A 13,936-nucleotide genomic window follows, 5' to 3' on the forward strand; every position below is an offset into this window, starting at 1 on the left:
CAGACAGCTGCTGCTCCTGGGTTCGCGCATGCCCAATGGCAACATGGAATGCCCAAGGGGTAGGGGAGCGATATAAGGTGAGGAGGAGAAACAAGTTACCGGTAATAAATGAGCTCCGACCGGATAGACACTAACTCTTGTACCGCGTCTCTACAACGCGTGTGTGCGATCTTTTTGAAACATTAAAATAGCACTCGGTCGTTAGTTATTGTTGACATCCGGTCGCACGTGTTCGAACTTTTCATGGCCACTGACTGACAAACTTTGTACGACGTCGTCTTTAATCCGAATTCCAGTGTGAAGACACTACCGGCGTCCATTGAAAATGGGATCCCCCACCTTTGAAGGAGGCTCTTCGGGTCTGTACCTGTGTCTCATTCGGTGGTGACTAACAGAGAGTCTTCCTCAACCTGCTCGGATACTCGCTGGCTTTTCCTCATGGAGTCTGTTGGCAAGTTTGAGTTCAGCAGGAAAGACCTGATTGGCCACGGCGCCTTTGCGGTGGTGTTCAAAGGACGTCATAAAGAGGTAACTTGCACGACATTATGTGTGTGGTTGTGGCATCCAATATGTTGTATTCCTGTTTCTAAAGAAACATTGTGTCTAACATGTTCTATTCCTATGTTTGTCAAGAAACATTGTGTCGAACATGTTGTATTCCTGTTTGTCAACAAACAATGTGTCTAATATGTTGTATTCCTATGTTTGTCAACAAACAATGTGTCTAATATGTTGTATTCCTATGTTTGTCAAGAAACATTGTGTCTAATATGTTCTATTCCTATGTTTGTCAAGAAACATTGTGTCTAATAGGTTGTATTCCTATGTTTGTCAAGGAACATTGTGTCGAACATGTATTCCTGTTTGTCAACAAACAATGTGTCTAATATGTTGTATTCCTATGTTTGTCAAGAAACATTGTGTCTAATATGTTCTATTCCTATGTTTGTCAAGAAACATTGTGTCTAACATGTTCTATTCCTATGTTTGTCAAGCTATTCCTATGTTTGTCAAGAAACATTGTGTCTAATATGTTCTATTCCTATGTTTGTCAAGAAACATTGTGTCTAATATGTTCTATTACTATGTTTGTCAAGAAACATTGCGTCTAACATGTTCTATTCCTGTTTGTCAAGAAACATTGTGTCTTATACTGTATGTTCTATTCCTATGTTTGTCAAGCTATTCCTATATTGTCAAGAAACATTGTGTCTAATATGTTCTATTCCTATGTTTGTCTAAAAACATTGTGTCTTACATGTTCTATTCCTATGTTTGTCAAGAAGCATTGTGTCTAATATGTTGTGTTCCTATGTTTTTCAAGAAGCATTGTGTCTAACATGTTCTATTTCTGTTTGTCAAGAAACATTGTGTCTAACATGTTCTATTCCTATGTTTGTCTAAAAACATTGTTTCTTACATGTTCTATTCCTATGTTTGTCAAGAAACATTGTGTCTAATATGTTGTGTTCCTATATTTTTCAAGAAGCATTGTGTGTAATGTGTTCTATTCCTATGTTTGTCAAGAAACAGTGCGTCTTAACATGTTCTATTCCTATGTTTGTCAAGGATCATTGTGTCTAATATGTTGTATTCCTATGTTTGTCAAGAAACATTGTGTCTAATAGGTTGTATTCCTATGTTTGTCAAGAAACATTGTGTCGAACATGTTGTATTCCTGTTTGTCAACAAACAATGTGTCTAATATGTTGTATTCCTATGTTTGTCAAGAAACATTGTGTCTAATGTGTTCTATTCCTATGTTTGTCAAGAAACATTGTGTCTAACATGTTCTATTCCTATGTTTGTCAAGCTATTCCTATGTTTGTCAAGAAACATTGTGTCTAATATGTTCTATTCCTATGTTTGTCAAGAAACATTGTGTCTAATATGTTCTATTCCTATGTTTGTCAAGAAACATTGTGTCTAATATGTTCTATTACTATGTTTGTCAAGAAACATTGCGTCTAACATGTTCTATTCCTGTTTGTCAAGAAACATTGTGTCTTATACTGTATGTTCTATTCCTATGTTTGTCAAGCTATTCCTATATTGTCAAGAAACATTGTGTCTAATATGTTCTATTCCTATGTTTGTCTAAAAACATTGTGTCTTACATGTTCTATTCCTATGTTTGTCAAGAAACATTGTGTCTAATATGTTGTGTTCCTATGTTTTTCAAGAAGCATTGTGTCTAACATGTTCTATTTCTGTTTGTCAAGAAACATTGTGTCTAACATGTTCTATTCCTATGTTTGTCTAAAAACATTGTTTCTTACATGTTCTATTCCTATGTTTGTCAAGAAACATTGTGTCTAATATGTTGTGTTCCTATGTTTTTCAAGAAGCATTGTGTGTAATGTGTTCTATTCCTATGTTTGTCAAGAAACAGTGCGTCTTAACATGTTCTATTCCTATGTTTGTCAAGGATCATTGTGTCTAATATGTTGTATTCCTATGTTTGTCAAGAAACGTTGTGTCTAACGTGTTCTATCCCTGTTTATCAAGAAACATTCCGTCTAATATGTTCTATTCCTATGTTTGTCAAGTAACATTGTGTCTTACATGTTCTATTCCTATGTTTGTCAAGAAACATTGTGTCTAATATGTTCTATTCCTGTTTGTCAAGAAACATTGTGTCTAACATGTTCTGTTCCTATGTTTGTCAAGAAACATGGGGTCTAACATGTTCTATTCTTATGTTTGTCAAGAAACATTGCGTCGAACATGTTCTATTCTTATGTTTGTCAAGAAACATTGCGTCGAACATGTTCTATTCTTATGTTTGTCAAGAAACATTGCGTCGAACATGTTCTATTCTTATGTTTGTCAAGAAACATTGCGTCGAACATGTTCTATTTCTGTTTGTCAAGAAACATTGCGTCTTATATGTTCTATTTATGTTTGTCAAGAAACATTGAGTCTAATATGTTCTATTCCTATGTTTGTCAAGAAACTTTGTGTCGAACATGTTCTGTTCCTATGTTTGTCAAGAAACATTGCGTCTAATATTTTCTATTCCTGTTTGTCAAGAAACATTGTGTCGAACATGTTGTTCCTATGTCTGTCAAGAAACATTGCGTCTAATATGTTCTATTCCTGTTTGTCAAGAAACATTGTGTCTAATATGTTCTATCCCTATGTTTGTCAAGAAACATTGCGTCTAATATGTACTATTCCTATGTTTGTCAAGAAACATTGCGTCTAACATGTTCTATCCCTATGTTTGTCAAGAAACATTGCGTCTAATATGTGCTATTCCTACAGGACTGTCTCAGAAAATTAGAATATTGTGATAAAGTTCTTTATTTTCTGTAATGCAATTTTTTTTTTAAAAACAAAGATGGCATACATTCTGGATTCATTACACGTCAACTGCAATATTGCAAGCCTTTTATTATTTTAATATTGCTGATTATGGCATACAGCTTAAGAAAACTCAAAAATCCTATCTCAAAAAATTAGAATATTTCCTCAGACCAAGTAAAAAAAAAGATTTATAACAGCAAAACAAAATCAAATATTTGAAAATGTCAATTAATGCACTCAGTACTTGGTTGGGAATCCTTTTGCACGGATTACTGCATCAATGCGGCGTGGTATGGAGGCAATCAGCCTGTGGCATTGCTGAGGTTTTATGGATGCCCAGGATGGTTCAATAGCGGCCTTTAGCTCATTTGCATCATTGGGTCTGGCGTCTTACAGCTTCTTCTTCACAATACCCCACAAATTCTCTATTGGGTTCAGGTCAGGGGAGTTGGCAGGCCAATCGAGGACAGTAATGGCATGGTCAGTACACCAGTTACTGGTGGTTTTGGCACTGTGGGCAGGTGCCAGATCATGCTGGAAAACAAAATCATCATCTCCATAGAGCTTTTCAACAGATGGAAGCATGTAGTGCTCTAAAATCTCTAGAAGCGTCTCACTTGGGCTATGGAAAAGAAGCACTGGACAGTTGCAGAGTGGTCCAGAGTCCTGTTTTCAGACGAAAGCAAGGCGCTAGAGTCTGGAGGAAGGCTGGAGAGGAACAAAATCCAAGTTGCTTGATATCCAGTGTGAAGTTCCCATGGTCAGCAATGGTTTGGGGAGCCATGTCAGCTGCTGGTGTTGGTCCACTGTGGTTCATCAAGTCCAGAGTCAATGCAGCTGTGTACCAAGATATTTTAGAGCACTACATGCAATACAATATTCTGAGACAGTCCTGTATGTTTGTCAAGAAACATTGCGTCTTATATGTTCTATTCCTATATTTGTCAAGAAACATTGTGTCTTATATGTTCTATTTATGTTTGTCAAGAAACATTGTGTCTAATATGTTGTATTCCTATGTTTGTCAAGAAACATGAGTGGGAAGTAGCTGTGAAGTGCATCAACAAGAAAAACCTGGCCAAATCTCAATCCCTACTTGGAAAAGAAATAAAGATATTAAAGGTAACTAATACTTGGATTTTATTTAGAAGATGTGTATGCATGCAGATATGAGTAATGCATGACAGCATATCATAGCAATCTCCTAATGACGTGCAAGGAGAGGGGTGTCCAAATGATGCAATTTTGTTTATATATTATTAACAACTATTTTGTATTCATTGTAAAAATCCTCAATTATTAGTAATCGACTTTTTCTTGTTACTTTATGCCTTAATTTTCCACACTTGGTTGGATTTAAGATACCACTGCCCGAGTCTGTGAGCAATATGGGAATGATCTATTTGGAGAATGGTCAAGGTTCGAGGGATCAAATGATAGTGCATCATTGCTGTTTATGTCTGTGAGCTCATCTTTTGATCCTGCAAGGACAATTTCTTCTACAATTTCTTCTTTAAGCCATGTTTTGTTTATTCATCTCTCCAGGAACTCAAACACGAAAATATAGTCAGTCTACTGGACTATCAGGTAGGTGTGATCGTCCATCTTTCTTCCAGAACATGTTGTCATCCATCCAACCATGCATTTTTCTACCGCTTGTTCCTTTCGGGGTAGCGGGGGTTTGCTGGAGCCTAAACCAGCTGCACCCTAGACAAGTCACCACCTCATGGCAAGGCCAACACAGATAGACAACATTCACACTCACATTCTGTCAAACTTTAAATATCATCTGAAGAATACCGTGCTCAATATATTGCTACGTATCGTATTTGTTTTTACATTTTACAGTATACATAAGACACAGCTAATCCTTCAACGCATTTTACTACTGGGACAGGACATAAACCATTTGCTCACATGTGAGTTTGTGTGAATGAAGAGCTTCACACTTTGCCAGACAAGCAGACATGTTTGAGCTAATCGCTTTATTTCTGACAGATGGCAGGGTGCATACAGTTAAACAAAGGCTTATGAAGTATCCGCTCACACCAGATGCACTGATGATTTAAGATTATTCAACGAGACTAGGTCAGGCTGCAAGAGACTTTTCTGATCACCTGTTAACCTGCACTCTCTTATACTAAGTAATTTGCTAAGTATGATCTGTGGCAGGGCGCTTTTCTGTGGTACTAATGACAAAGAAGTGTCGGCCTGTATCCTCCCCACTACTCTCGCCTAAGGTGTCAAGGACAGAAACCTTACACTTTGCACCCTCCATCTCTCCACTTCGCCTCACGTGTGACGCTTACACAGTTTTAGGCTGCTGTTGATCCAAAAGTGTGTCTGCTTGGGCCTTGTTGATGATATTGCTGGCTCCTTCCAAGCATCAGATATTTACTATAATGTACAACTGGGTTCCGTGCATTTTTGTGACAATTGTTTTTGTTTTTATCCTCAGGAAATGGGAGGATGTATATATCTTGTCATGGAGGTACAATATGTTCCAAGGATATTTTTCACATATTGGGAAAATAATACAATTCCTGATGACATGTCCCTTATCTTGACAGTACTGCAATGGAGGTGACCTGGCTGAATACCTTCAGTGTAAGTATCTTAATGTACCTTGCGTCACGCTTTGCTTTTCAAATTGCTGGTATTCCGACACGTGACTTCTTCTCTGTAGTGAAAACCAGAGGTGGTCGACCAAGCTAAGATGGCTGTTGTACAGAAAGCTGCGCGCGAACTATCTGAGTACAAAAGAGACCTAAACCTTCCTACAAAAAGCAGATAACAGCCAAAAAAATCCAACCTTTACAATGGAATAGATCCCTATACTTTATCGAAAAAAGATTTGTTGAGGGATATCAAAGATTACGTCGGTTGGGTTCCCAGACATATCGAACGATTGTGCTCCAGATGCTATTTTACACGACAAAACAGATGGAAACTTGGAAAAGCCTGGATGTTTACACTTCTTTTTGTGTGGCTGGATCAAGGAAATTGTCAAGACTCTGATAAATATGCATGGTTTTTGCTCGGGTAAGGTTGCGTTTCATGATTAAATTTTGCGTCTAAGTTGCCTTGTTTGTTGCTGTTGCACGCGCCGTTTATGAGTAGCGTGTTTATCTCCGTTTTTATCCAAATATAGCTATAGATGTCAACATTGTGTATGTGCTAAACGCTTCATATATTAACGTTGTCTTTGGTAAAACCTTAACTCTTTTAGGTTTTGCTGACATTTGCTTTCTTTTATTTAGACACGCCAAGTTGGTGCTTTTCGAAATACTCGTAGCAAATGTGTTTAAGAAATACTAACTAATATCAAGATAATACTTAAATGGGAAATAATAACCGTCAAAAGTATATAGGATAGGATAGGACTTTATTGTCATTGCACAAGTACAACGAAACTATGTTTTCAGCACAAACCCGTTCAAGATTAGACAAACAAACAGTGTACAGGGTTACAGAACAGGAATGCTGATGGGTCGCTAAAGGCGCCCCGTAAAAGATAAGAAAAAGGTCAAACGCTGGGGAAGAAGTTGAGTAAAAAAAATACAATCTACACTGGGCTCCTAAGGGGGCCTAGTCTGGAGTGGGAAAAAACCTCCATGCAATGCACACAAACACGTTACATTTTATCACGACAACTCGCAACAGAGGGGCGGGGAGTTGGGGCCCTGGAGGGCGACTGCTGCTATGAAGCGTGGCCAGCCGTCCATCACCCCGAGGGGAAACAAGCGGTGGTGAAGGCTTGGGGTGGGGGAGGGAGGGTGTGTATGTGCCCATTGTCTTGGGTGTGATGATGTAATGTTCATAGACTGAGGCCGATCTACATGCAAGAAAAAGTTATACTCCAGGTGTCGTTGAGGAGAAAAAACCTTTTAACGAAGTGATCACTGCAAACTCATGCTTTCTTCGACTTGTCTCCCTTGGACTGGAGTGTGCATGCTTTTCTCGTCGTCGTTTCCACAAATCTTGCACTTTTCCGCCCTTTTTGATAACCTCTCGAGGAACTCTGAAGAAACGTTTATCCTTTTCGTGATTTGAACGATTCGTACAGCCGAAAACAACACAAGTATAGGGAATTTTTTCTTTGAGAAAGGCTAAAGGTGCCTAGTACCCTTTGAAAACAGAGCTAGCTTGACCACCACCAGTATTCATTGGGCGGGACGTGAGCCGGAAGTGACATCAGTCACATCCCAGCAATTGGGCATTCTCGATACCTGTCACAACTTAAGACTTAGACTTAGACTTCCTTTTTATTGTCATTCAAATTTGAACTTTACAGTACAGATAACAACAACATTTTGTTGCATTAGCTCATGCTAGTGCAGGATGAAAAAAGCAATAAGGTGCAGATATAAATAAATAGATTACTGTACAGATAAATATATTGCACTTTTGCATATGCATCCAGGTTTATGGATGTATATTATATTGTCTTTATATTCCAGCGAGTTAATCCATTTTTGGGGGGAATGCAAGAGTCTTACGGCCTGAGGGAAGCTGTTACAGAACCTGGAGGTTCTGCTACGGAGGCTGCGGAACCTCTTTCTAGAGTCCAGCAGTGAAAACAGTCTTTGGTGGGGGTGGGAGGAGTCTCTGCAGATTTTCTGAGCAGCAGCTTTAAATGTGTGTTTAATATTGCTGTACACCATGTCCAGCATGCTTCCATGGGGTTATATTATGATTTTTTGTTTTTAAATTTAAAACACTTCCTTGTACTCTACATAACATGTGATGGGGGTGCTTTGGTCACGATCTTGCATAGATTCCATTTACAGATCATCCTCAGAATGTGCCGTTTTGTGGGCAGTCTTATTTACATGCCAAAGCCCTCCTCCAGGCCATGCCCCCTTAGAATGCGTCTCCACCTTGTCAGCCATGTTGTAGTTTTTAGAGCTTTCATATCGAGTTTACTGACCGATATAAGTTGGAACCATATGCTACTTTTTAATCAGAATGGCAACAGTGCAGGATTTGGCATGCATGTGCATGTATGAGCCAGTCTGCCCCACAACAAAATTATTTAAAAAAAGAAGGAACTTTTTGACTACAACATCGGACTAGGGCTCGGCGATATAGAAAAAAAATTATCACGATTTATTTTTTCATATCAAGTTGGTTTTGCTTCAAGACCGGGTCAAACATAGTTGTTTGGAAACATGTTGAGAGCAGCAATGCCAGCGGGTCAGTGTGGCTTTTAAGAGGCTTGCTGTTCTCTGTGGTTTGGGGGTGGTGGGATTTAAATGTCCCCACAAGTTCTTAAGTAAATTATCACTAATACCCTTGACCAAGATTACACTAAGCTATATAAATTGGCTTGTGATGAAGTCATTTTTATTAGAAACCATAATACACCGCATGGCTATTTAATTATTACCAGATTTTTTCTTCTTGCTTTGAAAGTGCCATGTGATTCCACCACTGATCAACATTTCTTACTAAATGTGTTTTCTGATTCAGGTTAGAAGCAAGTATGATGATGATGATGATGATGATACTGCTCTTGACACAGTTTATTTTTCATTGGCTAAATCTGGCCGGTCAGCTTGGCCGTTTGAATGCTGATGTAAAGTGCTGGTGTAATTATGTCGGTGTGTCTTATTTTGTAGACTTGACTGTTTTGTGTGCCTGCCAGGAGGCACGGCCAGCTATTTGCAGGACGCCACAGAAGCACACTGGCTCACAGAGCACGCACATGACCTCACCCATCTGTCACACTTACCCTTGTCCTCTAATGGAAAAACACAGCAGCCTTTGCAATAATATCCAAAAGAGGATAAACAAATTCTCTTCAACAAAGTATGGCTCAAATATGTTATGACGGTAATGCACTCAAAGTTAATCTAAAGTAACACTTTTCTTTTTGCTAGCTCTACTCAAAGATCTAAAACGTGTTTTCTCTTTTTACAAAAGGCCTTATACTCTGAAAATTGTTGACAAATCTGTCTAAATATGTGTTAGTGAGCACTTTCACTACAAAATGTTCAGTTTCATGGGATTTGTTTAGCTTTGGTGGACATGCCTATTGCACACTCACTTAAAAATTGAGACATCTGTGGGTAGGGCTGCAACGATCAATCGATTAAGTCGATTTAAAAAGCTTTGATTTATATTCTGTTGCTTCGATTCATCGTTAAATGAGTGTAACTAATAAACATTTATAAAAATCCGGACTACATGGAGTGCCCGAAACTTTACATTCGTGGACATACTGTAGTTGCCGCACGGCCACTATAATAGACGGAGCGCAGATTAGAGCGGTGGTGTGTGAGTGCCGTGATCTGTGGCAGGGAACAGCAGAGTTGTATTTTTTTTATTTAATTAATGGACACATGTAAAAATGCAATTTCAATGTGGAAGCTGTGCATTTATTAGAAACAATGAAGGCTATAACCATCAGAAAAAAGGGTGTATATTTTGACTATTTTTCCTAAAATACACATTGAGGTTATCAAGTGTGTTTTATCCGGTTACTCGATCAATCGAACAAAGTAATTGATAGATTAATCGATTACTAAACTAATCGATAGCTGTGGCATGGTTCTGTGTAACATTGCACATTTTGAGTGGCCTTTTACAGTGGTCAGACTAAGGGTCACATACTGTATGTAATAATAAGAATCATGCTGCCTTATCAGCATCTTATTGTGCCACACCGGTGAGGTGAACGAATTACATCAGCAAAGGAGAAACGCTCACTAACACAGATTTGAACAATATTTTGAGTGAAATAGGCCTTTGAGTACATAGATAATGTTTTAGATTGTTGAGTTCAGCTCAAAGTGGTAGGCACAAAACCAATATTGTTGTGTTTTCTTGTTTCGGTTTCCACCGATTCTTGCAGTGTTGGTTTGTATAAAAATGTATAATAAAACCTTTTCAAAACAGGTTATAGGTTACAAAAGCTCCTCTTGGTGCTAAGGTAAAACATATTTTCATAAATAGATTGTGGTTGAAAAAAAAAAGATTATGAAGATTATGAATCGGATCACATTCAAAATGCAATTCATATGTAAATCGAATTTTTTTTAGCATCCCTAATGGAAGTTTTTAAAACCTTTGTTTTGAACATGGTGTAAAGCAAACAAAAGTCCTTACAAACTTCCTTGGAGGTTTATGAACCCTTCTGGCATGTTTATTGACATTCCGTATTTTTCATGGAATTTTGTTCCTAAGATACGGTATTAATTCAGTGCGTGGTTTTTTTTTCCTCAGGCAAGAGGACGTTAAGTGAAGACACAATCCGAGTGTTCTTTCAACAGATTGCTCAGGCCATGAAGGTTCTGCAAAGCAAGGGCATCCTTCACAGAGACCTGAAACCCCAGAACATCTTACTTTGCCAACCAAAGGGAAGAAGATCCAGTTCCATCAACACCTGTGTGAAGATTGGTAAAGACTTATGTATATAATATTGCATATGACTTCTTATGTTGTCTACAGTACACCATATTTTCTCTTTAATGTGCTGCAAATTCCATAAATTCTCTCACCTCCTGCAGCAGACTTTGGCTTTGCACGTCATCTTCAGACAAACATGATGGCAGCAACACTGTGCGGCTCTCCCATGTACATGGTGAGTTGAAGGTCTCTTAATATTCCCTGTGTTTAAGTGTTGCCATTGCACTCAACTTCTAAACTGTGTGTGGACACAGGCTCCCGAGGTTATCATGTCCCAGAATTATGATGCCAAAGCTGATCTGTGGAGCATTGGTACCATTATCTACCAGTGTCTCACTGGAAAAGCCCCATTTCATGTGAGTAACCTAAAAGCATGCACGTTAGCCTGCACAAACGTGCATACTGTACGTCACAAAAGTGCTTGTTTAGGTCTCTTATTTCATAATCCCTCAGCGAATCTGCTTTTAGAGGTCCTGGTTTCCTAGAAAGGGTGTTCTCATTATTGTCAACATAACACTGAACATGATGCATCCTTTTTCGAAACACAGAAACATGAGCTATGACTGAGCAGCTGGCTGACACCCTCCCTGGTCTCCAAGTGCTGTGTGGAAATTTCTGCATGTTAATTCGGAAAGATCTTTGTTTACTGGGTGGGAGGTGAACGAATGGCTGTCAGCCATTTCTCAGAACCTCGAGTAAATATCGTTACACAACGTTTCTTATTAGTTTGTGACGTCTACATGGCTGCTCAGATGAAATCTTTTTTAGATTGCCGTACATTGCAGTACATTTTTAGTTGAGGAAGCAACATTCCTCATTTATGAAGGTAATTTTCCTAGAGATTAAGTTTTTTGGCAGATCAGCAATTTTGGAAATGTCCAGAGGAAACACTTTAAGGGGATATTTTCATTATTGTCTACACTCCAGTATTCATATAAGAACGATCCACAAGCCTGCCGTTAGGTGGCAGCAGTTCTTAAAGGCCTACTGAAATGAAATGTTTTTATTTAAACGGGGATAGCAGATCCATTCTATGTGTCATACTTGATCATTTCGCGATATTGCCATATTTTTGCTGAAAGGATTTAGTAGAGAACAACGACGATAAAGGTCGCAACTTTTGGTCGCTGATAAAAAAAAAGCCTTGCCTATACCGGAAGTAGCGTGACGTCACCAGAGGAAGGACTCCTCACATTTTCCCATTGTTTGCAATGCAGCGAGAGAGATTCGGACCGAGAAAGCGACGATTACCCCATTAATTTGAGCCAGGATGAAAGATTCGTGGATGAGGAAAGTGAGAGTGAAGGACTACAGTGCAGTGCAGGACGTATCTTTTTTCGCTCTGACCGTAACTTAGGTACAAGGGTTCATTGGATTCCACACTTTCTCCTTTTTCTATTGTGGATCACGGATTTGTATTTTAAACCACCTCGGATACTATATCCTCTTGAAAATGGGAGTCGAGAACGCGAAATGGACATCCACAGTGACTTTTATCTCCACGACAGTACATCGGCGAAGCTCTTTAGCTACTGAGCTAACGTGATAGCATCGGGCTCAAATGCAGATAGAAACAAAATAAATAAATCCCTGACTGGAAGGATAGACAGAAGATCAACAATACTAATAAACCATGTACATGTAACTACACGGTTAATAATTCCCAGCTTGGCAAAGCTTAACAATGCTGTTGCTAACGACGCCATTGAAGCTAACTTAGCAACGGGACCTCACAGAGCTATGATAAAAACATTAGCGCTCCACCTACGCCAGCCCTCATCTGCTCATCCACACCCGTGCTCACCTGCGTTCCAGCGATCGACGGAAGGACGAAGGACTTCACCCGATCATCCGTGCGGTCGGCGGCTAGCGTCGGCTAGCGCGTCTGCTATCCAAGTCAAAGTCCTCCTGGTTGTGTTGCTACAGCCAGCCGCTAATACACCGATCCCACCTACAACTTTCTTCTTTGCAGTCTTCATTGTTCATTAAACAAATTGCAAAAGATTCACCAACACAGATGTCCAGAATACTGTGGAATTTTGAGATGAAAACAGAGCTTTTTTGTATTGGATTCAATGGGGTACCAATACTTCCGGTTCAACGATTGACGTCACGCGCATACGTCATGATACATAGACGTTTTCAACCGGAAGTTTAGCGGGAAATTTAAAATTGCACTTTATAAGTTAATCCGGCCGTATTGGCATGTGTTGCAATGTTAAGATTTCATCATTGATACATAAACTATCAGACTGCGTGGTCGGTAGTAGTGGGTTTCAGTAGGCCTTTAATCAAATCAACAGGCTACCTGTTATACACAGGAGAAGTAGTAAGTACACAGGAACACGTGTACAGAGCTAACTGAGGCAGACAAATGGAGGAATTAGGACAGGAATGAAAAGATAAGAGTAAGACAAAGAATACATAGCCTTTGGCTTTACCCTAACTACAGTAGGAAATGAGGAAAGACCAGTGTGTGTTTTATGCCATTCTACTACACTTTGACACATTCTATCTCTGTGAGATGCATGTTTATACTGTTGCTGCAATAAACACAAAGTACACATCCCAGTTGAAAATTGAGCACGAGTTGTGAGTAGTAATATCAAGTTTGAAGACCAGATTTGAAAGGATGTGCAGTGCATTAAGGGCTTACTGCAACCACTAAATATGAACAGAATAATCTCCTATTTGATGATGGCAAATTGCATTGAAGTTGAATGTGTCCATATAAAACCGACAAATGCCGTGAAATAAGTTTGAAGTAATTAGTAACGGTTAATTGTGTTTAATAAATACATTCTCAAACAGTTTTTGGAATGTTCAAGGCTTTTTTTAGCATCTTCTGGTTAGAATGTATGTTCAGAAAAAATACTGTAAATGCAAATATTAACTTTTCATCCTTTTTGATAGCAATATTGTTGCACATTTTGCACAAAACAAAGAAAAAGTACTTGTTCTTTTTGAAAGGGCATAAGCTGATAAATTGATAGTGACCAATGTTTACAGTTTTAAAACATTTTCAGTGTTACTGTTGGTTTTATAAAAATGCACAACCTATTAAGCCATTTTTACGTGTTTCTGTCTATTGAAAATCACCAGACTAAACAGTCTTGTTTAAATGACACAAATTGAGTTAATACTGTAAACTTAACATCAATCAATCAATCAATGTTTATTTATATAGCCCTAAATCACAAGTGTCTCAAAGGGCTGT

General features: G+C 38.7%; 1 protein-coding gene across 3 annotated transcripts in view; it reads left to right on the forward strand.

Annotated features, from left to right (window-relative positions):
- LOC133652575 (serine/threonine-protein kinase ULK1-like) overlaps positions 1–13,936 on the forward strand; it is a 33,375-nt gene continuing 19,439 nt past the window's right edge. The window contains exons 1-9 of one of the 3 annotated variants that reach the window (XM_062051480.1): positions 1–77; positions 297–528; positions 4,339–4,431; positions 4,855–4,896; positions 5,768–5,800; positions 5,880–5,916; positions 10,537–10,710; positions 10,821–10,894; positions 10,974–11,075. In XM_062051480.1, coding sequence (XP_061907464.1) covers positions 439–528; positions 4,339–4,431; positions 4,855–4,896; positions 5,768–5,800; positions 5,880–5,916; positions 10,537–10,710; positions 10,821–10,894; positions 10,974–11,075 — 645 coding nt within the window. In that variant the 5' untranslated portion in view covers positions 1–77; positions 297–438. The other 2 variants (XM_062051481.1, XM_062051482.1) reach the window with 2 other exon arrangements.

Source organism: Entelurus aequoreus, linkage group LG06 (assembly GCF_033978785.1).
Source record: "Entelurus aequoreus isolate RoL-2023_Sb linkage group LG06, RoL_Eaeq_v1.1, whole genome shotgun sequence".
Taxonomy (NCBI): Eukaryota; Metazoa; Chordata; class Actinopteri; order Syngnathiformes; family Syngnathidae; genus Entelurus; species Entelurus aequoreus.